Below are 25,253 nucleotides of genomic sequence, written 5' to 3' on the forward strand. Positions count from 1 at the left end.
TCAGTGCACATTAAATTAAATTCATTAAACAGCTGACTGTGTTTAAGCCTGATTCATTGATAAAAGCAGGGCCTATATTACAGTTGTTCTTCAGGGGACATGGCCTTCAGCAGTAGCCACATCACTGCATCCCATGCTGCCCCATGACATCGATCATGCCAGTTTGGGGCTCTTTGAAGGAGTGAACTTGCTGTTTCAGCTTATAAAACTATGGCAATAGTAATAAGCTGTAGGACCATTATGAACATGTATAATACATTTGCCTTATAATGTGATCTTTCTTTACTAAATCCAACTAAAATAATCAGGTTTTACATATGTGTTTACATTTGGGGCTTTAAAAATGACTGAAATAAAATAAGCTCCTATTACAAGAATCTGCACTGTAACTGTCTTAGCTGTTTCTTGTCCTGAATTTATTTCCTGAGACAAATAGGCTAAAGCTGAATGGGAATTGGAATGATGTAATTAGTCTCTATTAAACGTGATTTTCATTAGTTTGAAGAGAGGCTCGATATCTGGCTCAACTGCTCATTTATTTTTTTCCTTCTTGCAGTGCCACAATGTTCATTGCGTCTCCAAGTGCGCACGAACCAATCTGCAGCAGCGCTCCGCAGACCGCCTGCCAGGCATCTGGCTGCTCTACGTTTATTTCTGGAGGCGCTGCTTTTCGCCAAATCACCCCAACAGGTGGATAAGTCGAGTCGGGGAAAAAATCGTTGGAAAATCATCCTTGGGGAAATCTGGACGCGTTGCGGCATCAGGTCTAATCCAACAAGGAAACTTCGTTGTCGTTGATTTTCGTCTCCAGGATTTTGTTGCGCGGTGAGCTGAATGCGGTGTGCGCCAGGCTGCGTCTTTCCCCAAATAAGACCTGATGGAAGTCGTGATCAAAACTGACCGAATCTGGATGTACAGTAGGACTACTGTCAAGGGTCCAAAGCCGGAAAGGCAGAATGCAGTCTAGACTAAAAACCAAGAGAAAGACGGACTGTCCTCACAAGGCACCAACACGTTAACAAGCAGGGTCTTCATGCAGATCCACTCCAGTTTTCATATTTTGGCGGAAGCTAAATTCAAGAAGTTGATGGGAATGATATTTTAAAGCTGTTTTAACAGCCTCAATGTGGTCTCGGGATATTTTCCGAAGGAAGAAAACTGATCACCCTGAGCGAAGTTCCAATGCACAACATCCCAAAGGTTGGTTATTTGTTCGACTGTACTTGAAAATTCATAGTTTTGATTGAAAAAAAAAAAAACAGGAGTCGATAGTAAAGATACTATATAAAGCTGGGTGCCTTAGGGTCCCTCAGCTTGTAATTGTTGAAGGACTCTAGCAGGTACAGAGAAGAGTCCTCTCACAACCGCTTTTATTTTTATCCATGCTATTTCCTGGAACATTTCTCCCACATAAACACAGAAATAAAAAATTTCACTTGTGAGCATATGCAGCACCCATTTACTACAAATGGCACCATCTGCCAGTTTGCATATAACTGTTGTATGTTAATTAGTGAAGGCTGACAATTTTATGATTGTTTTCTTCTCAGTGTAAGCAAAGATGAGGCTTCAGTAAATGTGCTGCATACTCTGCAGGAAAGCCTGTCTGTGCAGTGTATGCTGCCTAATCCTGACAACTTTCAGAATATAAGATCATTTGCTCAACATGTTTACTGCATTCTTTAACAAAACTGCTCAGATTTCCTGTTTTCAAATTGTATATTAAACTCAGTGATTGCTGGAATAAAAAGCCCTCTGCACAGAAGGTTGTGTGTTTTTCAACAACAGCATACTCATATGTCATAGACCATAGGCAGATTCTCCTGTACTGGGATTTCTGTTTGGCGGCCTGACCTAATAGCTACTGAATTTTGTGGTAATTTCCTAAGTTCATAAACAGTGAAGCCAGTATGTTTTTTTTTAAAAAACCAGAAATGGCCAAATTAGAATAAGACAACAGCATTATAGGCATAGAAAACATACTTGGCCAAACAGGCATCACATACATTATGATATCTAATGCATTTGTCAAATAAGCCCTAAAATGTATTTGCTTAAATCTTTTTATCCTTCCGATGATGATCACAGGGAGGACACATATAAAAGTGAAACTGACACTATTTAAAGAATTTGAATAATTATTTTGTTAACTTAATGCTTCCTGTTTAGAGATTGTTAAACACTGTTGCTTACGTTTTTATGGTTATCATATACTTTGGCCAAGGTGTTATCTTGGCATCAGTTTAAATATCACATATTGTGCTGGCACCAAAATTTTCTTTTACCAAGTCTGCTCTAACATATTCTGCTTTCTGAATGATTTTTACTTTCTCTTCTCAAGACTGAAGTTATTCAGTGGTGGAAACAGCTGAGTCCCCATGTAGCCAGTTCAGAGGTATTTTTGATTCAAAGTGAAACTGTTCCACAGAGAGCCATAGCAATATCAAACTAATGCCTAGGATCTGAAATGAGGTGTGAAAACTTTCTACCAAAAGGACTCTCCAGTAGTAAAAGATTCTCAGTGGAGTAATTCCTTCATATTTATGATGATTTTAGAAGGGGGTTTTTTTCTGTCATGAAGAAAAATTAGAGGTCATTACAGAGCATTTCTGCAGCAGTAAAGTGGCACCTTAACTAAGAGGAGATGACAGGTGACATAATTTGAAAAAAAGTGTTGCTTAGAAACACGAGCTAGCAGTGGAACGTTTGAATCCTTTAACAACCTGCACTTCGTATTATTAACTTGCATTTCAGCCTCCTCCATTACTGCTCCTGCAAGGGGGTTGGAACATCTGAGCAGTTCCATCATTGCCGAAACACCAAACTGTAAATACTGTGTTATTACTATGAAAAGAATTATTTGTTGCTGAGAGTTAGATGACAAGTTTGATGCCATTGTCATGTTTGTACTGGAAAAATAACGAGACCACCAGCAGCTGTTAGCTTAACTTAGCCCAAAGACTGGAAGCACAGAGTAACAGCTTGCCTGCAAACAAATCCACCTGCCAGTGTCTTTACAGATCACTAATTAGCAAGACATAGCCCATTAACGGAATTCATACAAAAGAGGAAACAATACATTGTGGCTTAATGTGGAGTTATGTAATTTTTGTTTAATGAAAAAGCCCTGCATCTTTATTCTTCTGAAATTTGACTGACACAATGATTTTCTCCCAGCAGCCATGTATTGCGCAGCAAGATATAACTTGCTAATTAGTATGCTTTAGAAATTATATTTATTTTTAACAGACCCCAGTTGCTAACCATCAGTGGCTGTAACTTTCTATTTATTGTAAAGCCATGATCTAAGTGTCAGGATCAAAGCAAACAAGTGGGTTTTAGAAATCACTCTGGCCGCAGCACACATCATTTTACATGCATTTCTAGAAGACATTGCTGCTTTTTCCCTTGTTCTTATAGACTAATTGGGCTGTTGTGAGTCTGTTAATCCACTCATTATTTATTGGATAGACACATCAAGCAGTAATGAGTTATCCTGACACACTGGCAAGAAGGAGAGTGGAGCATTAAGCACCTTCTGCTTGGACTCTCTTTTTTATAATTAGTAACATGTAAACATTCCCACTTCATCTTGTTTAGTGCCTTTACTGACCCATTTTATTCTTCGCCCTTTTCATCTCTTCCACCGCACTGTTTTCTTGTCCTCTCAGTTCCCAGTGGTGTGAAATCCTCTATAAGTATATGAGAAAGGGGCGTTGTGTTCCTGTTCACTGTTTTGTGCATATGATGTTAGTCACCTTATTAACATTAATACTGACTTTGGGTGCATGGTCTGATAAGATCTAGGTTAGCCGCTGCACAGATGAACAATTACAGTTTACTATTTATTGCTATGTTTAACATTTTAAAGACTAAGAGTAAGGAGATTTATTAAGCACTCCTAGCTAAAACTCAGTCAGTCTGTTCCAACAGTCCTGCACTAAATCCTTCTTCATAAAGGTGATAATGTTCCATTTGTGCTCAAACTGTTTCAGAGGGGTGTTGAATCAACTCTATGATCATTTTGGAGGGTGTAGTTTGTGCACCTCTCTGCATTTCTATTGTTTTGTTCACCCAGTTTTTATGGGTGAGGGTAGGTAGGCTAAATCACCGAAATAGCTCAATGCACAATGCACCACAGATCAACAGCAGCGCATACAACGTCCAAAATAATCAGAGTTGAATCAATACCTCCTTGAAACAGCTCGAACACAAACTGAACATCATCAGCTTCATGAGAGAGGTTTTATTGCAGGACTGTTGGATTTAACAGTATTAGTTTGATTACATGTACCTAATAAACTGACCCCTGAGTATTTTACTTGCTAATAAATCAAAAGTAATTGGTCTCCTGTCACTGCCTGAAGGCACGCTGTTAAGGCTTTCATGCTTGTTTTAGTGATTTGAGTAGCTTGTAAACATTATTTTTACAAGTAATTTGGGGAGCTGAAAAGTTAGAGGGGCAGCAGTTGGGGAGCAAAGGCTCTTGTTCCCCTTTCACTCTGCTTGACTGCCTGAAAATGAATTTGTCAAGAGACAATCTCTGTACAGTGTCATTGCAAAGGCTTTATTCTGAGAAACTCAAAATACATGGAAGCTTCATTTTGCTGCAACTATCAACTGTCAATCACTTATCAAGCATTACTAATACCACTAACTACTCAAGAATGAAAAATCTTACCATACATGAAGGACACAACAAGAGTGATGCAGATTCACCAGATGTGACATGACTTTCTGCTCAGAATTGAATATTTTATCCTTTTTGCTGCTGAGCCTGTTTGTCCATAAAATGCAAGACATGTAATTTTGCCAGATGTGTGAGGCTCTTGGTGATCAGAATTCTCTAAGGTCACTGAAAGATGTGGCTAAGTGCTGCAAAAATGCATGTGACATCCTCTCATCGTTGTCTAAGTTAAAGTCCAGAGGTCTTTTCTGGAGTTTTAATGGACTTATATTCAATGTGTTAAGTTTAAAAATGTGTGAAAATCCTTTATATTTAAGATTATTTTTAGCTTCAGTTGCAGGCAATATTTGAAACTATAAGAAGGACTGGTGATGCTTTGATAAATAGATCATGTTATAAATGGGACACCTGCATCATCTTTCTCTTTCTTCCTTTATAATTCTCTCACCTTTTGTTTCCTGTTTCACGTTTTCTCTTTCCTGAATTTCATGTATTTAGAAAAACGTAACAAGAACAAAGGTCTTCCTGTAACACCTGTATCTATCTCCCTTCCTTTTTGACCGAACCCAGCCTGACAGCAGCTGTAGCAGTGTTACCAGGGTGCTGGTAAGCTGAAGCCCAGGGAGATGTCACAGCTGTACTACCGACGGACTGACAGCTCCTCGTACCGGGACCGCATCCCACTGAGAATTGTGCGGGCCGAGTCGGAGCTGTCGCCTTTGGAGAAAGCCTACCTTGGAGCTGTGGAGAAGGGGGATTTTGCTAGTGTCAAACAGGCTCTGAAGGTGTGTGTGCAGGCACAAATGATAGATTGGTAAATGAATGAATCAACACAGCCACTGTAACTCAAAATTATGCATGGATATAAAATCCGTAATCTAATTGGATTGGTTTAGAAACGATTAGAGGTTTATGGGTAACATATACAGACATATTAATACCCTACTCATTCCTAGTAACATCTGGGCCTTTATTTACCCTGAAAAGTGTCAGACCTTTAGTAGACACATTCTTAGAGAGCAGCTGTATGGTCGAGCCACATTCATTACTGGGCATGCCAAATAAAGTTAAATATCTGAGGGTTTATCATTTAGCAATGCACTTAAGAATATAATGCAGTGAGGCAATAAAAAAAGAAACAAAAAAACAGCTGAATAAACTATAGCTGCATTGCATCCATTTGTGATTATCACTGAAATCAGATTATCATTACTGCAAGCAATATTCCAGAGTTGCCTCCTGCTTGATTTTCTTCTATACACAATTCAAGAAGACTTGTTTTGACATCACAACAATACTGATAGCGAGAGCACATCTAGAGCTCAAAGCCCCACTGTGGTGCTCAATTTTTCATCACTGCCTTTTTAGGCCTTTAGCCTAAAATGTTGCAACTAGTCAACCAAACCTAGAATGCTGCAAAACCAGAGATACCATCTGATTTATTTCACACATTCCTCTTCTTGTCAAAATATGGCATATACATTACTCACGATGCAGCTCGACCGTGGGAAGATTCAGGTGTGTTATGCTACTAGCAGCTAATATCATTTTAAATTGCTTGCCTAAGGCGAAGATTAGGCACGGGCTCTAGATCTACAGTACAGACTTTTTCTTTTTGCAACTTCAGTCCCAACCAACATCACTTGAAGGAATGTATCAGATTTTCTGCAATATTGTCATGGCACATATGCAGTAGCACTCCCTCAGACCAGTGAAGATGCTTTGATGTGTAAAATTTGTAGTGTTATCCTTGAAATGCTACTGGTTATTAGAATGTACCAAGCAAAGCTTCAAAGTGAAAATACATAAACTTTGAGTTGCCAGATCTGTAAGATTTAAAAAATCAATGGGTATACCAGTGTCAATGCGTACTTCCTCTTCCGATCAATTATATTGTCCCAGAGTAGCTTTTAAATCAAATAACATTATTCTGTCAGGAGGCAGAGATCTACTTCAAGATCAACATCAACTGCATTGACCCCCTGGGCCGCACAGCTCTGCTGATTGCCATTGAGAACGAGAACCTGGAAATCATTGAACTCTTGCTGAGCTTCAATGTCTACGTCGGCGATGCCCTGCTACACGCAATCCGGAAGGAGGTGGTGGGAGCTGTGGAGCTGCTGTTAAATCACAAAAAACCAAGTGGCGGCATGCAGGTGAGGTACATGAATGGAAGGAGTTTCATATTTAGCTGCTGACAGGGCTGTGTGGATACTGGGAAGCTAGGATTGTGGATGTTTACCTTCTTGTACTTTTGTAGTTGAATATCAAATTATTTATCTTTTTTTTGTTGGTAAATTACACAGTGGCAGATGTGCCAAATCACAGGAAGAATTTTGGCTCTAACTGAATGATACAGTGCAGTGTCAGTCAGTAAAACACTGGTAAGTCATAATGCAGCTTATAAACTGCATGCAGTTGCCTGCAGCTTTTTATACCATCCAAAATAATTGACCCAGTATTGTTGGCAACAACAAAAGCTGACACTTCAAAAAGCCTTTCTGTCGTTTGGAAATGGAACAGGACTTACAGAAAGGGATTTAATGAGCGCATTCACAGAAAGAAAATACCATGTACTGTACATTTTATCCAAAGTTGCCGTGTGCTTGTGATGTTTTTTGTCTTGTAAAGATTCAGTGTACTGTGAGATGCTGCTGGTCATAAACAAACCCCTTCTTCTAGTCGATGAAGTGCCTGTTTAGAGATTTAATTACTGTAATCAAAAACAAATACTGTAATTAATTTCAGATTGGTCCTTTTCTGCAGTGATTACTCTCAACTTGAGATGACAGTTTTCTTTTCTTTTCAGTGTTCCTGCCACACATGAGCTGTGCACATTGGAAGACAGATACGCACATGCCTCACATAACTTCTTCCTCTCCTCTCCATATCAGCAGTAATACTCCATAAACCACAAAGCACAAATGCTTTTTGCTTCAGTGATCAACCGCAGGGCAGATGTGTTTACCCTAGCTGTCAGAAGCTGTGCATTTTAATAATATGAAGTGAAATAGTGAAAAAAAGGAAGTAAGAAAGACACAACTATGTTAAGGAAGAGAAGAGCACAAATACAATGAATGGGTTATTAATGTTTGTTAAATGGATGTGGGAGAATGAAATGCAGAGGCCAGAAATTTCCAGTACGATGCCCCCCCCCCCCCCCCCCCCCCCCCCAGCCATATCTATCAATTGCTATATTTCCTCTTCACTTAATGTCTTCATAAGATAGTGCTTCTTCCCATCACATGAGCTGGTTGTAAAAATATATCACTCTAGCCACTACCACATGTCCATGAGAGAAGCTCATTGATTATATTAAAAAGTCTTCTGGGAAATGTGCCTCCTATTTGTTGCCAATATGTTTTCAGATATTTTGTTATAAGATTCATTTTATGCATTACTGATTGAATGTGTTTGTCTTTCTACTTTGTAGGGTGACTGATTGAATGTGTTTGTAATAATCTTGTGTTGTGGCTTATTTGTTTTTCCGCTGAGGAGTGCATTGGATATCAGGCTTTTGAATAGCTTCATGTATTATCCTCTGAGTACAGATATCCATCTGTTGGAAGCACAAATACTGGAGCTCAAAGTGTCTCTCAGTTAAGAGTCTTTGGGCACTTTTGCTCTTTTGTTGCTTTTTCTCTTTTTTGACATTCTTTCCATAATATATACTTGGTACTTTTTTGGATTACTATATATGCAACCTACATACAGTGCACATGTAGTTATGTAAGGGAATCCCTCTTCTTCCTGCATATTACAAAGAGCACGTGGTAAAGTAAACAAAATAACCCTTCACTTGAATTTACATACTTGAACTTATTTTCCACAGTGTGATTCCAAAACAAACCTGCTCAGTGTTCCACTTTACCTAAACATTTGTGATGGGGAACCTTAAAAAATAGCACAGTGAAAACAAAAGCAAACTCATACTGTCAAGTCTCACACCCAGCAAATGCTAATGTTGAATTTTTAATCAATATGCTGATGGTGAATGGCTCACTCTAATACAGTAACAAATATGCATTACGTGGACATGTAGGCTATTTTTTTTTTTTCTTTTCATGCACTATTATCATAACTTCAAATCTACCAGCCTGCACTCTTCTTGCTCCGTGCTTGGGTGCAGGCCAAGGCTGTTTGATGTAGATTATTTGATGTCCCTCCTCCTCCCACGTGGAGAACAGAGTATATAGCTTATTAGATCACCCTCCTCTGCAAAATATGACGACTCTCCGACATGGCTTTGTGCCACTCCTCTGCTGCTGCACTGTGACTACTTTCAGAGTAAACTACACTAGTAAGACGTCTGGGTGATAAAATTGCTGATGTTTACAGTATGCATGATGAAGCATTTTTGTAACACATTTTTAAAACAACCTGTTGTATAGTATACATTTTTCTGTCTTAAATGTGACTGGTTTGTTCACAGCTATTGTTTAGGTCTTTAGGCATTTTTGGAATTAAATAAAATCTATATATTGAGCTTGTAAGATATAAACAAGCAGACACAACCAACCAACCTCCCAAATGATCATTGCCTTTTTGTTCTATGTGTCATGCATACCCCAAGCTGTTAACTTTATGTCACTATTAAATTTGTTAATTGGAATTGCAGTGAATATTTCCCTATAGACATCAAAATGTGACATAACCACTTTTCTTCCTGTCACCATATTACTCCTGATCTTTATGGATTTTTTGAGTTGAGAACACCCAGCTGCCTCTGAGAGATTATATTGATCTGAGAGGTCAATATCAGCATATTATTAATTTAGTTAGTCAGTTGAGCTTGCTGCCTTGAAATACAACAAGCCCTGCAGGCTAAACAACTATACAGGCCTAGGTTGTTTGCCCCTATAACTCCTTAGCAGCATCTTCTGAAATAGTGCATTGACAGCAGGAGCCATGTCGAACCTTTGTTGTCATAGTTGCAAAAATAAAACCAAAGTTAAGGCTGGGTGGCCTGATGGTTTGCTGGTTAGCGCTGTTGCCTCAATCCTGGGTCAAATCCCAAAGGCATGCAGGTTAGGTTTATGTTAATGGATGACCCTAAATTGCCCATATGTGTGAATGTGAGTGTCAGTGGTTGTCCGTCTCTATGCATCAGCCCTGTGACAGACTGGCGATCTGTCCAGGCTGTACCCAGCCTCTTGCCCCATGTCAACTGGGATTGGCTTCAGCCCACCGTGACCCTAAATTGGACTAAGCGGTTTAGAGAAGGGATGGATGGACGAACAGATAAGGTTATGGAACGGTCATGGTTTAGGCACAAAAACAACTTGGTTGGGTCCAGGAAAGGTTTATGGTTTTGTTACTTAAAGTTAGAGGACGTTTGTCATCATGGTTACAATAACAAACAATGAGGTTGAGGTTAAAAAAAATCATACTCATGGTTGAGAGAAAAACAGTCAGGTTGAAACAGGAAGCAAAAACAGAACTTATGCCAAGCTCTTGTGTTCTGTGACCCGTCCTTCCCTCCCAACCAACTATCCATCCAAACTTTGTCACTATAAAACAATGACCTTTGCCACTTTGGTTCTGTCATCATTAGTACAGCTGCTACTACTTTACTTCTTCAGCAGTTACTATATAGAGTGGCATGCTCTTTCAAGCTATTAGTCTCTTGTCTTTTATCATTTGCACTGTTAAGCTCTGTCATTAGAACCTCTTATTGCCATCTGTCTTCCTTCTGTATCTACTTGCTAAATAAGTCCTTACCTACTGCATGTTTATCCTCCAATTATTTTGACTATCTTCGCTGTCTTCCATTTCTCCCTCAACACGAATTCAGATAACAAACTTTCAATTAAAATAAGTGAAAAGGGTCAGTTTACTCCTCTGCAGCCCGCAGCCATGTATTCCTACTAATTGACATGGGAATAGCAAAAGGGCTTAGTAATAAAAAGGGCTAGGTGGAATGAGGTTTTTGAGAATAATGATTCCCTCTGCAATGGGTGACACACACATTTTACTCCACTGTGGCCTTTGCAGTGGACTTAATATGGACACCTTTTGTCTGTGACTCAGGCATTATTCTCTGCTAAAACACTACAGGCCATTCTCTTGATCCAACTTACATCATTTAACCTCGAAGATCTTTGAACCTCACTGTGAGGTGAACATAAGATCTATTTAACCAATCCAATCGCATCTACTGTGCTCTGACTGTGTCACTTAAACCTGACAACATTAATAGCTCCTGTGCTTTTGGGCAGTGAGGTCAGATGTGCTGCTTTGACAGCTTCGTTTAATATGTTGTAGGTATGATTACAGCTTCTGTTCTCACCCCTGAAAGGTTCCTCCTATCTTACTGGACAAACAGTTCTCTGACTTCACCCCTGACATCACTCCCATCATCCTGGCTGCACACACCAACAACTATGAAATTATCAAGCTTCTGGTGCAGAAAGGTGTGTCTATGCCACAACCCCATGAGGTGGGTAAACTGCAGTCTCTTATTTGTGGTGTGAAATGTATTTTTATTTTTTTTCTATTGTCAACTTAAAACTCCATGTCTCTAAAATGCCAAACACTGCACAAGGAATAGTCTTGTGAGCCGACTGATTTGATTGCAAGCTTCACGTTACCAAGTGGGGGTGTGAAAGTAAAGAGTAGAAGGTCTGAATTTTATGGAATTAATGAGTCAGTCTAGTGAAACAGAAGATAACAGGTTTTCACCTAACAGCAGAAATTTTTAATTTGAGTAATTACATACTAGAAATATGGTATAATTTATAAACCACAAATATTTGACAGGATCTTATTTAAAAACATGCAGTCAATATCAGAAGATAACATCTAACCTATTGATGTTTTCTGGTTCAGTTAAATGTTTGACTACTTCATCATGTGGATTTTTTACTTTTTGTCTACAAGTGAAACTCTTCTAAATGTGTACTCATGCCCTTTATTTATAAGGCAAAAAATTAATTCATTTTGTGTTTAGTATTTAAATAACACACACAGGCATCACATCCTAATAGATAAATGTCCATGCAAGTCTCATTGAAATGTGCCGATGTGTTGTTTGATGTTGCAGGTGCGCTGCAACTGTGTAGAGTGTGTGTCCAGTTCAGACGTTGACAGCCTGCGGCACTCACGTTCACGCCTCAACATTTACAAAGCTCTTTCGAGCCCCTCGCTAATCGCACTCTCCAGCGAGGATCCCTTCCTTACTGCATTCAGACTCAGCTGGGAGCTGCAGGAGCTCAGCAAGGTTTGTTGCGTTGCATTATAACCATTATGTGCCCTTTCAAAATACCATGAAGTATCATTCAGTGGTTTGTCAATTTAGTAGACAATCATTAATATAAATTGCTCTTAAATTTCATTTGATTAAAAAAAAAACACCATCTGTGTCTTTCAGGTAGAGAATGAGTTCAAATCAGAGTATGAGGAGCTGTCTCAGCAGTGTAAGCAATTTGCCAAGGACCTGCTGGACCAGACGAGGAGCTCTAGAGAGCTGGAGATGATCCTAAACTACAGAGATGATACCAATTTGTTAGAGGAGGAGGGCAACAATGACCTGGCAAGGCTCAAACTAGCTATCAAGTACCACCAAAAAGAGGTAAGCTTTACACATATTAATGTAAAATGTTAATACTGGTCACTTTAACTGCTACCCTTTATATTACAAATGGTCAAATATCTTATGGTCTAAAGCTAATCTTACTAATCTGCAGCTTAGTGAGTGGCTTATACGACAAAGTTGTAAAAAGAAGTCAGTGTGAGTGCTATAGTTTAAAATCTGCATGATGCACACCCATTTCATCACACATTAAAACTCATGCATGCAGTAGTATATAGAGGCCTAAACACAATTGACAGAAACATTTGCATCTTGGTTCTTTATTTTGGTGGCTGCAGTAGTAAGGAACTTCACCCTGTTGCCAGATCACCTCTCATGCAAGTGCACCTGCTCCTGCAGCAGAGTTGGGAGAGCCAGAAGTGACTACTATATTATAATGTATAGAATTATAATATTATAGTTTCAAGCCTTATAATATTATGGTTTCAAGCCTTTTAAATCCTGTAACAGATCATACTCTTCATTGGTTCTCTTCTACTTTTCTTTTTCCCCCACAATCTCGTGCTGTCTGCTACATTATGTACTATTCAGCTTGTTAGATTTTCATTTCTACATGCCCCAGGCAACTCTCATTGTATGTTGCCTGGGGAAAACTACCAAGTAGTTGCTGCTCTAGGCCAATAATTTGTCTTCTCACATGTCACTGCCAGCCAATATACGACAGTGTAATGATGTTACATTAGCATCAGATTCTTTTCGGATGTTTCCAGATGCTGGTTTGAGTATGTCTTTATCTGTTTTGACTTTGGCACCTAACAAAGATGACAGTCAAAGAAAAGCTTGAGTATAATTGTCTTACAGCTGTAATATTTCCTTCCATTTTAAGACTCTAGGTGTAGTTCTTTTTTTTTTTTTTTTTTAAGATTTTTACTGCAAATCAAATGGTCTTCATTCATTTGGTTCGAGTCAATCATTGTCACTGACAAGACAATAAGCTGCAACAAAAATTTGTATATGCAGTGCATCCGTTCAAACATATATGGTGTAGAAAGGTCTGTAGTATGTAATGCAGAACATGTACGGTGCATCTGTTTTTAATGCACTGAGAAAACGTGATATTTTCACAGCCAGGTTTCAGTTCCCTAGTGAGTAAATTGGGTTATTTTATTCAGCAACTCTGTAGGACCTGAATTGCATTTTAAACATAATTATAAGGTAATGGTACGAGCCTGCTAAGTCAGAAACGATAAAAAGTTTTACAATGCACTGATTTCATGCTGTTGTTTGGGTTGTGTGATAAACATTGTCCCAGTGGGTTCAGCCATAAACAATAAGCTAATTTAAAAGTACAGTTTAATTAAGTGTATAATTAAATGTGTGCTACTGCTATATAAACAATCAGTACTTTGTGATTAATAGTGACATATCTCTAAATTACATAGTATTTTCCCCTTTAGAGTTAGGTGGTAAATGCTGATTTGTAATTACTTAGTTATGGCTATGCTCACCCTGTCTTTACTGTCTTTACTTTAATATATATTTACCTGGCAAACGCTTAAGAAAATCCTTTGTCTGATGCATTGGTTTAAAGGTGGATGGGGGCAGTCCAGTTTATAATCGGGCTTAAACAGTGATCCTCAAATTTAAAGGTGAAGCATAAATGATGATTCCCAGTAATGACTTATCAGAGCTGATGCACATTCGGATGCGTCTTTATGATTTATGATGCTGCTGTTCCCTCCTTCCTCAGCCCAGTTGTTGCACATGGAGACACAGGTTGGCATGTTGAGTCACAGAAGGACAAACTGGGAGTAGTGCAAGTGCACAGGTGGACATGATGATAGACAGTCCCTTGTGATCTTACCCAACCTCTCAGGTGTTGGCAGTAAATCTTTCATTGGACAAACTGTAAACAAACATTCTCTCCTCCCCATTTCTGCCACAGCTGTGCCTTCTTGCATCTCCTCTCTGCAGGGGTGCTTTGTAATATCCCAATATGCCCTTCACCTGCATCTTATCTATAACAACCTTCGATCGCACTAGCACTCTGATGGAGGACAGTGTCTCATAATGTGACTAACAATACACCCAGTTGCCCTTTTCAAATGATAAATGCTCCAGCTGCTAAGACTTGTTACCAGACATTTCAAGATAAAGACAGCTACTCTGCTGGAAATTCTTAATGTGTGGAAGGGTTTGTGTGTGTGTGTGTGTGTGTGTGTGTGTGCGTGCGTGCGTGCGTGCGTGCGTGCGTGCGGGTGGGTGTGCGTGCGTGCGTGCGTGCGTGCGTGCGTGTGTGTGTGTGTGTGTGTGCGCGCGCGTGTGTAAGTCCCACCCTTATTCATTATTGTGAAGCAACCTGCCTTATTCTGTCTTGCTTCTAAAACTCAAGCCTTTAAATAATCAAAGTAATCTTACTAAAAAATCTGATGTTATCATTATTTAGACTGAGTGGCTTTAGATTGTTTTCTTCTAGAGTATGTATGTAGTTGCTACTTTTAGCTTTGTAGCATGTAAAAAAGAAGCTGTGTGAAACAGGATTTTATATAAACAGACCCACACAAAAACTATTCCATTTAACAGTAAAAACAATTACTGTGCCAGTAGCACTTTGTGGGATTTTTCTTTAGCAAACTATTCATTGAACATTTCACTTAGAATTACTCCTCATTTCAATGAGAATTTGCAGCGGAAAATATTTAGCTTGATGACACACTGGTCTTGTAAAAACATTTTAGACTCCAGGCTCATGAGAATGGAAAATTACATTTGTACGGTGTGATTGCATACACACACACACACACACACACACACAGACACACACACACACACACACACACACACATACACACACACACACACAGGCAGGGGTAGTTATAGGGATTGTTTCGTGCTTGTGTGTGCTAATCTTTACAGCAGGTTCTGACACTTTCAAGGTATTGAGTGCTAAGTGGACACTTGGTAGGCTTGGAAAGGCTTGTTTGATTGGTTAGCAGAGAGCACTTATTATGTTCAGGGTATTTTGTCTGTGGTGTGATCATGTGCAATTCGGCAACTCATCTCTTTTTTTGCAGACAAATCCTCAAGTGTTTATAATTGGCATGACACTCAGCCTCAGTGAAAAACAAAAAAGTGTATAGTACTGATCATTGATGAATGTCTCAATGAATCACAAGATGCCTGTTTTTGACCCTCAGCTAAACAAAATGCAGGACAGTTCCCTGCCAACTGTGTGCAGCATGTGTGCACACTTATATACGTTTTGGTATTTATCCTTGTATCTGTGTGTGTTTTCCAGCTTTGCTGCTGCTGTGCTCCCAGGGTTTAGAAAGGCAATTTAAAATAGTCTGAAGAGAAATCTCCACAGGCCTCCCATCTAAAGGGCTGAGCTAACAGAGCAGTCTGCGTTTTGATGCTGCGGGAGGCCAAATCAGATAAATATGATCAGTAACACATGCACATTAAAGTGCCGTTTATCCCCTTTATCTCCCTGAGGCTTTCAACAGTGGATTGCTCTCAGTTGTACTGATATACTTGAAAAAACATAGGTGAATCTAGTGAAGATTCACAGTCAGTGGAAACAGACTCTCTTTTTAATATTTGAACTTCTCTGAGGCAGCAAGGGAAACCTGTCAGTTTTGCATGCTGTAGTTTGACGTTGCCCCCTTGTGATATCTCATAAAAACTGCAATTCAGTAGTTCCAGATGTTTAAAATGTCTCTATTGAATGGAGATAACATTATGTAATGACAGACCATTTGCATCCAGCTCTTTCTCTCTTACAGGTAAATCTTCAGTGACTTCATTCTCTAGACAAAATTAATGGAAGAGGCTAAGAAAGTAATTCTGTTTGATAGATGGGAGTTAATGTTTGTTTCTTCTGCCACAGAGGTCAGAGTTTAGCTGGTGTCTCTTCCTCATTCTAACCCACGTTGCATCATGACATTCAACATCCAGCTGCCTGAGAAAAGATTTAATTTAAATAAAAGTGGAATGTTTTCTAGAGATACATTTGCTCACTAAACTGTCCCTGTCTACTCTTGATAAAATAAAACAATGTGAACAAAATATCTAAACACAAATGTCTTAATGAGACCACAGACCTCCCACTTAAAGTGTATCATCTTGATCTTGGACCAGTAGCCTGGATACATTTTCATATTATAGTGTTTTAATCTCATTAGCATCACTGTTAGTGTTTAATATATCATGCTGATTAAGGCAAGACATCAGGCAGCTCATGTACCTCTTGTTAACTGTCATTAATTAGGAATAATGTTCTGCCAGGTACTGAAAAATTCTGCTACTGAAAATGAAAAGTGTCGGTGGAAGAAGCATTCATTATGCCTTAAAAAGTCTGAATACCTTTGTCAGGACAGTAAAAAATGATCAAAGCTTTGTTTAATGATGGAACATTTCAATCTATAGTAGAATTTAAAAGAGTGACTTTTTATTACTTTCTGTGGTAAAGTATTTCATTAAAATGACTAGCTTATTCTCAGGAGTTTGCTTCAGACTGGGTACAACTTAATGAGGTTAGCCATTTTGTCTATAATAAAGTTTATGCTCAAAGGAGTTATATGAAAATTAGCTTGGGTTTTGTCTTTTCCCCCTTCCCTTTTATGCTTTGTTTTTTTCAAAATATTCTGGTGCTACAGAGTTGAAACCATTTCATGGATCTTTCATAGTACCTGTCTCTGTCTCTGTCTCTATTGCTTTTGAAAAAAGAAAGGTGTTACTCTTTTTTCATCACTCATCCATGAAATTCATCCCTCTATTCCCTCCGTGCCTTTTTCTCTCACGTATTGTGCTAATACTGTAGTATGGAAATGTTCTACCCCAGACCCTGACACAGATAGGATCTCTGGTTCCCATGGTAACGGGGCTACAGAGTTGGCGAATTGGCACCCACCGGCGCCAGTCGACACTTTGACTCTGATACAGAGTCTTCACGTGAAATTACACAACAATGTGTGTGGCTGTCCTAGGTGTGCTTGCATGTGTATGTGTGTTCATGCTGTTAGATTCATTTATGTTATACAAGTTGTTTTTTCTGTTGGTGCAAGCATATGTCCCAGATACCTGTAAATTACCACCAGGGTCTGTTTATGTAGCTTCAGTCCATTTAGCTGAGGCAGCCCCAGAGCACAGCCGCAGTTTTGATGCATCAGTGTTTTAGCCTGCTGAGCATTTTACGTCTGTGTTTAGTTAGAAAGAGGAGCATGGCATCCACTCAGACAATGCCTTATTTTTTTCCACTTTTGCAGTGACATAAGGTACTGATCCCACAGTAACACAAAACATCGAACAAGCCAAACAACAGAACATAAGGCATATTTCACATTCATGTGTTCATGTTGTCAGGTTTTCACTGAACCGTGGTGTGGATAAAAGCTATAAAATGTTGTCTGCTTTGGATGGAGGTCCAATTATATTCAGACATCTCATGTAGGATCACTGCGTTGTTATCTCAAGAAAACCTACAATGCATTCATCTAAAAAGATTGTCTTCCAGTTTCTTTACACATATGTGTATATATCTTTCTTTGCATATATCTTTGTTCAGGCCTTGCTGCTTGTGTAAGATAAGATTCTCTTTTATTATTACATTTTTTCTGTTAAGACAGCCGCTACCTCAATTATTCCTAAAACATTTAAGTGTGCTAAGGATTACCCTTAAATTTTTTGACACTGCTAACACATCCTGTTCATCTGTTTGTATGCTCTAAACTGGAACTTTCTGCAGGTGCTAATTTGGGCATGTAGTCACTAGAGCATTATGTTCTGTATAAAACTATTAAATAACCCCCAGGCTGTGGATGCTGTCTCCCAGTATGCTACACAGCTGCAATCACACCTTTGATTAATATATGAGAAATTCTTTTGAGTCATTTTCTCTGTAGATCAAACAGATGAAAAGCATCGCTCTCCCCTCCCTTCCCTTGTTTCTTTAAGTTTGTAGCTCAGCCAAACTGCCAGCAGCTTTTGGCATCCCGGTGGTATGATGAGTTCCCCGGCTGGAGGCGACGCCACTGGGCAGGGAAGTTTATCACCTGTGTCTTCATTGGGCTCCTCTACCCTATGTTCGCTCTCTGCTACCTCATCGCTCCCAAGAGTCACTACGGCCTCTTCATCCGCAAGCCCTTCATCAAGTTCATCTGCCACACAGCATCCTACCTGACCTTTCTGTTTCTACTGCTCCTCGCCTCCCAGCACATTGTCACCACAGAGCAGGGCAGACAGGATAGGCAGGGCCCTGCACCAACCACTGTGGAATGGATGATCCTGCCTTGGGTGCTGGGTGAGTAAAAGGTGTGAGGACTGAGGGCAGCTGAGGATGGTTGTATGGGGGTGTCTGCGTGTACCAAAATAACAATGTGACCATTTCACAAGGGCAAAGAGAAGCTCCACTCATTGCCCATATGTGTAAAGCTTATGTGTAGTCAGTTTATCAGATTATCGAAAATCATAGTTGATACAGTTGACATAGTGGCTATAGGGATGGCATAATCAGTCTGTCAACAGTCAGTCAGTCAATCACTTCGGTCCCAACTTAACAACTGCCATAAAATTGCCATGACATTTTGCACAGATGTTTCTCACATCATGTATCCCAGTGGCTTTTGCTGTAGTGCCACCATGAGGTTTATATTAGTGGTTTTGAGTGAAATGTCTCAACAGCTATGGGATGGGCTGCCATAAAATTGAAGTCTGATCTTTTGTACTACTCCTACTCTACTACTCTCACTCACCTAAATCTATCTATGCATAGCTGGATTTTTTTTTTTTGACAACCCCTGGATGCCCAAAATAATTATCTACTATTTACCTGCTGGGACACCTTACAGAGACAACTACAAATACTTTAAATTTCTATCAGACATACTAGATGATCTTTGTTTTTCTAGGATTCATCTGGGCAGAGATCAAGCAAATGTGGGATGGTGGTTTCCAAGACTACATCCATGACTGGTGGAACCTGATGGACTTTGTTATGAATTCTCTATATCTGGCCACCATCTCCCTCAAGATTGTAGCCTACACAAAGGTAACTATTTATGAATAACAGTAGAATGGACTTGTAATGTGATCTAGATTGATTTCTTTCTAATTCTTTCCCCACAGTACAGTGGCAGTAAACCCAGGAACCAGTGGGAAATGTGGCACCCAACACTAGTAGCTGAGGCAGTGTTTGCTATAGCAAACATTTTCAGTTCCTTGCGCCTGATCTCACTGTTCACAGCCAACTCTCACCTTGGGCCACTGCAGATCTCTCTAGGGAGAATGCTGCTGGACATCCTGAAGTTCCTCTTCATCTACTGTCTGGTAAACATGCTTTGCACACCTGCCACATGAACATGCAGCCAGGGACAGAAATGTGACAGAAATACATTGATTGGCTTAAACAACTTTATTCACACTGACTTTCTCCAGGTCCTACTGGCCTTCGCTAATGGACTGAACCAGCTGTACTTTTATTATGAAACCAAGGCTTCAGATGAGAAGGGAAAATGCAAGGGCATTCGATGTGTGGAGCAGAATAATGCTTTTTCCACGTGAGTTCACATGAATCTAAGCTTGCTTGCATGCATAGTCTGGAAGTGTGATGTGAAACTGAAACTGGTGAGAAACTATTGCTAGTATTGGTTTGAAAATGTGTGAAAACTCAAATGTTTTTGTAGCTGCTAACAGAAACTAAGAATTTCACAGATACAAAAGTAACAGATTTTTTTTCCTGTCAATTGATAAAATGTTCATTCAACACTGACAATATATAATATGTATCTGAGTAACATGTATCTTTCTCTGGCAGGTTATTTGAGACCTTGCAGTCTCTTTTCTGGTCAATCTTTGGGCTGATCAGTCTGTATGTGACCAACGTGGATGCAGACCACCAATTCACTGAGTTTGTTGGTGCCACCATGTTCGGCACCTACAACATCATCTCACTGGTGGTGCTCCTCAACATGCTCATAGCAATGATGAACAACTCCTACCAGCACATTGCTGTGAGCACAGACATCCTGAAAAAACACTCCCATCATTTTGAGGAACAGATAGCGTAACACAAACACACTTTACAAATATGTCTTAATCTTGATTTCAGGATCATGCTGACATTGAGTGGAAGTTTGCCAGGACAAAGCTGTGGATGAGCTACTTCGAAGAAGGGGCTACTCTGCCGGCCCCATTCAACATCATCCCTAGTCCCAAATCATTCTGGTACCTTATGTGTTGGATTAAAAGGCAAGTCTGCAAGAGGACAAACTCCAAGCGGCCCGAAACCTTTGGATCTCTTGGAGTAAGTCTGGTGTCAAGCTATTTAATGCACATTTACATGCAGAGATAACAAAAATTGGGTATGTTGTTGTCCTAAGTCAATCTAAGAAACAGTAGTGTGGTAAAATATTTTTACTATGTTTTTTCACAATTTTCCAACATTTTAATAGAAAAAGATAATCAGGATCAAAATGCATTTAGTGCAGCCCTGCAGAGTTGAATTCATTTTTTAGACGATAGAAATGAGCTATTTTACTGTTATTATACTGCTACTGCTACCAAACCTAGAGGCCAAATGTGGTGATAGAGACAACAAAATTTGATGCGAATGTGTAATACTATGAAAAAAAAAAACCTAAATATGTTTTGTTGTTTCACTCACATCCCACTCTCATTTTATCTCTCTCTCTCGTTCTCTCTGGCATCTGGTGTCTCTGTAGAGGAGAGCAGCAGAGAACCTGAGAATAAACCATCAGTATCAGGTAAATGCAGTCTCTTTCAAAGCAAACACAGAAAATGGTTATGGCTGCCTCCTAATGTGTGTAGCCTATGTGTGTTGATGAGTTTTACACCCCGGTAGTGAAGACAATTTTGGGAGAGTGAGGACATTTTGGCCAGTTCTGTGTTTATGACATATTTTCAAAGTTTAGAATAAGGTTTAGGGTTTAAGTTAGCATTAGGGATGGAGTTTGGGGTTGGGCATTTAGTCGTGATGGTCAGGTTAAAGAACTAGGGAATGAATTGCATCAATAAGTGCCCTCACAAAGACAGATCACACATTCTGCTTTTCAGCTGCCTTTCTACACTTTCAATTTAAATCTGACAACAGGATGTATTTGCAGTGTCTCATACCGTAGTCTTAGTGTGATGTCCTAGGGGCTTATTACAGCATTTTTAGAAACTATGTAGCTTAAAATCTGTTTTCCTGTATTCATATGTTTTTCATATTTCTCATGACTAACTGACTTTGAGTACTGTCTGTATTGAGATGACACATTAGAAGATTTTTTTCGCTGATGTAGGAGGTGCTGAGAAACCTGGTGAAACGTTATGTGGCTGCCATGATCAGAGATGCTAAGACCGAGGAAGGACTGACTGAAGATAACTTCAAGGTATAGGCTCAGGTCCTACAGATCACATGACTACATGTATTTCAAACCTGCACAGTCTTTCAGAACATAGTGAAGAATTTAGCAGCTGAAGAATTGGTGGAGACAAAAATCTGAGCTAAAGAGAACTCTGAATATTGAGTTAATATGGCCACAAGAGCAAGAAAAGTAATGGCACGGTTTGCAGTTTACTAGTTTTCAATGAGTTGCTCATAAATGTGATCTGACACAAATTAAAACACACAATCTCTAAGCTGATAAAACACAAACAGTCTTTATCTTTCACGTTTTTACTCAACACACCCAATAAGCAGTCAAAGTGATGTTGGAAAGGGTAATAGCAACAGATTTTTAATGAGTGGATGAACCACCATATGGGACACTGCAATAGCCAAATTAACGCTACAACACAAGTGTGTAGTGCTGCCAGATTGGTGGCCACTTCAACTGGCAAAACTGCAGTGTATATTTGAATCGTTTTGTTTTGATTTTGCCAGTTCCACATTTGTAGGAATGATGTGTATTGACAACATTATCATATAATATTAGCTGCCACATGAGTCGCCAGTTACAGCTTGGTGAGCTGCATTAGCTCATGAGCCACACAACAGCTAACACTGCTCCAAATGAAGGATGTTGATCTGTGTCTGCTGAATGTATAAACAGACAATTGTGTGATAGGTTTGCTATATGAATTAAAAACAGTTCTATTACCTTCAAGTGGCCGAACAAATCACTTACTGCAGGTTTGTCACATTTAGTTTTTTGTCAGCAGCATAAAATTACTTTTTTCATTCATATACATGATATTTAACATTATCAGTTCTTGACTTGTTAAGATAGATTGTCCATTAATTGTCAGCTGTGATATGGATCTCCCAGTGCAGGCAAAAAAGTGCCACATTAAAATTTCCTGCATGCTTGATGAGAAAAAAGTGCTGTATCTTTATTTTATTAATTACACTTAGTCTCGCCTGAGCTAAAATTTAATTGATCCTCTGCAGAATCCTCTGCAAATACTAACAACTGGGACGGATAGTTAAACGAGAAGTATTAATTAATTTATCAGGTGAGTTTACTCTTTGCTTTGCTCTCTCAGGAGCTGAAACAAGATATCTCCAGTTTTCGTTACGAGGTGATGGGCATGATGAAGACAGGGAAGCCTGTTTTGCAGGGGGCAAAGGCCAGTGGCAGCTCAATGGACTCTAGCCTTGCTTACCCTAATTTTTCACTCAAAGTTCCTCCATGCCCTCAGAGCAGCCAAATGAAAAGCAAACTCAACCTATTTAAGATGACAACATCCATCCTCAAGCAGAGTAGTTCCACAGCTTCACCCAGGCCACCTGAAGCCTCCAACGGGCTACCAAACGGACTATTGTCCCTCGTGTCTGACGAGTGTTCCAGTGAAAAGGCAAACCAGAGGAGAAATTTCCCCAAAGATATCACTGACTTTGGCTTGTTCCAGAAGCGCCACTGGGTCAGCGACGAAGCCACATCAAGTGCAGGAGAGATTTCCAGAAAAATGTACTCTTTATCAGAGGTAGAAGGAGAGTCTGGTGGCTCGGACACAGAGGAGCAGGACAAAGAACATATGGAACCAGGTCAGGATGAAGAAGAACCGTTAAAAGAAGAAAAGGAAGAAGCTGCAGGGGCAGAGGCAGCAAATGAAAATTGCGAGGTTTTGAAACCCAACATCATCTTGCAGGAAGATGGGGGAAAAGCCAATGAAAAGGACAAAGAGTTTACCCTGCTCTGACCTGCTAGATGATATATGCTTGTCAGGGTCATGCATAGAAGAAGCATGAGCGTGATGATGCATTAATTACAGGCTGCTGGACTGTCAATGGAGAGACTGACAATCACGTCAAGTATGTGTCATTGTTTGTTTTGCAATGAGTCCAACTTTTCCAGTTATTACTAAACTAATGATCAGCTTTGATCTTTGGAGACTCAGGGAGGCCTTTGGTTTGTGTTTTAAAATGTTGTTTAATTAGCAGTGGAGATGCTGAAAAGGTAAATGGAGCTGTTTATGAACATTGCATTGATTTTAGCATAAAGTCATTTCATGTAATCTCTTCCCTACAGGTGATTGGAAAATAATTATTTCCTGAGAATGATAATTTCCTTATGTTTAACCTCCTCTCTCTCTCCTGTGCCCTTATCTAACCTGAAACCTTTTTTCATCCATCGTTCTCCCTACTCTCTCTCCTTCATCAGTCTCTCTACCTCTTTCCTTTTCTTATCTCTTCACTGCTTTATCTCCCCTCACCTTTATCTCACTAAAGCAATAGATGTATTCTGTTTTAGACCCGACTCTCTGCCTTACTGTCTGTTTCTGCACTTTATACACTGTACACTGGCATACAGTATCTCAAAGATGTGTCATGCTTTGATCGTGCAACAACTCTGTCAACGTTTTTCTATGCAAAAATCTGAGATTGTGGTTCTCATCATCCTTATGAGTATATTTCAAGGAGGCAGTTCACGACGAGTATGTTCATGTTGAAGGTAAGAAAGAACATGACCAACTGTCAGTGAGAGAACGCTAGGACATGTACAATATGAACACAGCCTATGAATTATTCAAAGCAGCATATTATTCATGTTTCATTATTCCTACAGAAAATAAACTTGTTTTGAACAGATTGCTGTTTTTAAATGGTACCTTTAGATGTGATCTTAGTTTGAATGAATAATGTTATAGAGATTAAAACATAGACCTGGAAAAATAAACTCTTTATTTGGCCTTTCTTTCCCCTTCGCAGGCATGAACAAAACATTCAAAGGAAAATGTTCAGTTTGTTTAACAGAAAAAAAGCTGTTTTTTGTTGTAAGGATTATTGATTCTGAAGACAACTTTTAAGGTAAGTAGTTTTAAAAAATCATTTAAAAATATATTTTTTCTATTATATTTGTTTGGCTAAGTGACAACCTAAGAGTGATGTGATTGTAAATGAAATCATTCCAAATCTTTCATTAACTTGCCTTAAGTACATTTTATTTAAAAGATTGATGTCCCAAATGTTCACTTCACTCCTGAGGCTCCACATTTAAACACTTATATTTGCACTGATGGTGCACTGCTCAAGACTGTAGTTTAAGAGAAGACAAATGAGGTACAGGCCAGTGGTAGGCAGAATTCATTTGTTTTGATGTAAGTATTGTGTTTTTGCAAAATTTTGAAGCACATCACATTAAAAATTCATCATTATAAATTCTCCACAGGAACATCATGAGTTTAGTGAACATCTGTCAGACAAGAAGCACTTATAAATCCTTTTAACTTTTTACTTTAACTTTTTTAAAGTTTAAAAGATTGATGACTAAACTTTAGACGTCAAACTGTTTGTCTGAGCTCTAACAACTGCAGACTGAACATTTTTGAGTGTAGGGACTGTTTAAAAAGTGTGAATTCCAGAAGTTAGTGGCATAAAATGAATCCATTAACTGCATTAAGGCCAAGGTCTGTACAGAATTATTGAATCAGGAGCCTTTTTTCTACTTCTCTATTGACAATATGGCCATTAACAGCAGAAATGCCTTTCAATTAGTTCAAAAAGTCATTACAGCAAAACCACACACTGGGAGAACATTGTAAATGCGTCAATTATCCACCAGCAATTTTCCACTACTTCAGCAACTGCTT

General features: G+C 39.2%; 1 protein-coding gene across 1 annotated transcript; it reads left to right on the top strand.

Moving 5' to 3' along the window:
• The first annotated feature begins 322 nt into the window (after nucleotides 1-322).
• On the top strand, nucleotides 323-24,340 carry trpc4a (transient receptor potential cation channel, subfamily C, member 4a). Its single transcript, XM_026329184.1, has 15 exons — nucleotides 323-1,200; nucleotides 5,258-5,472; nucleotides 6,625-6,843; nucleotides 10,986-11,126; nucleotides 11,730-11,906; nucleotides 12,057-12,257; nucleotides 18,174-18,519; nucleotides 19,127-19,266; nucleotides 19,344-19,544; nucleotides 19,653-19,774; nucleotides 20,032-20,227; nucleotides 20,326-20,520; nucleotides 20,939-20,980; nucleotides 21,521-21,610; nucleotides 22,707-24,340. The coding sequence occupies exons 2-15, from the start codon at nucleotides 5,314-5,316 to the stop codon at nucleotides 23,361-23,363; spliced, it is 2,886 nt and encodes a 961-aa protein (XP_026184969.1). The 5' UTR covers nucleotides 323-1,200; nucleotides 5,258-5,313; the 3' UTR covers nucleotides 23,364-24,340.
• Nucleotides 24,341-25,253: the final 913 nt, after the last annotated feature.

This window comes from Mastacembelus armatus, chromosome 14, assembly GCF_900324485.2.
Source record: "Mastacembelus armatus chromosome 14, fMasArm1.2, whole genome shotgun sequence".
NCBI classification, from domain to species: domain Eukaryota; kingdom Metazoa; phylum Chordata; class Actinopteri; order Synbranchiformes; family Mastacembelidae; genus Mastacembelus; species Mastacembelus armatus.

Coding starts and splice junctions, on each gene's coding strand:
- trpc4a (XM_026329184.1), top strand. CDS start 5,314: ATGTCACAGCTGTACTACCGACGGACTGACAGCTCCTCGTACCGGGAC. Junction 19,545..19,652: donor TCCTCTTCATCTACTGTCTG/GTAAACATGCTT, acceptor GACTTTCTCCAG/GTCCTACTGGCCTTCGCTAA. Junction 20,521..20,938: donor AAACCTTTGGATCTCTTGGA/GTAAGTCTGGTG, acceptor GTGTCTCTGTAG/AGGAGAGCAGCAGAGAACCT.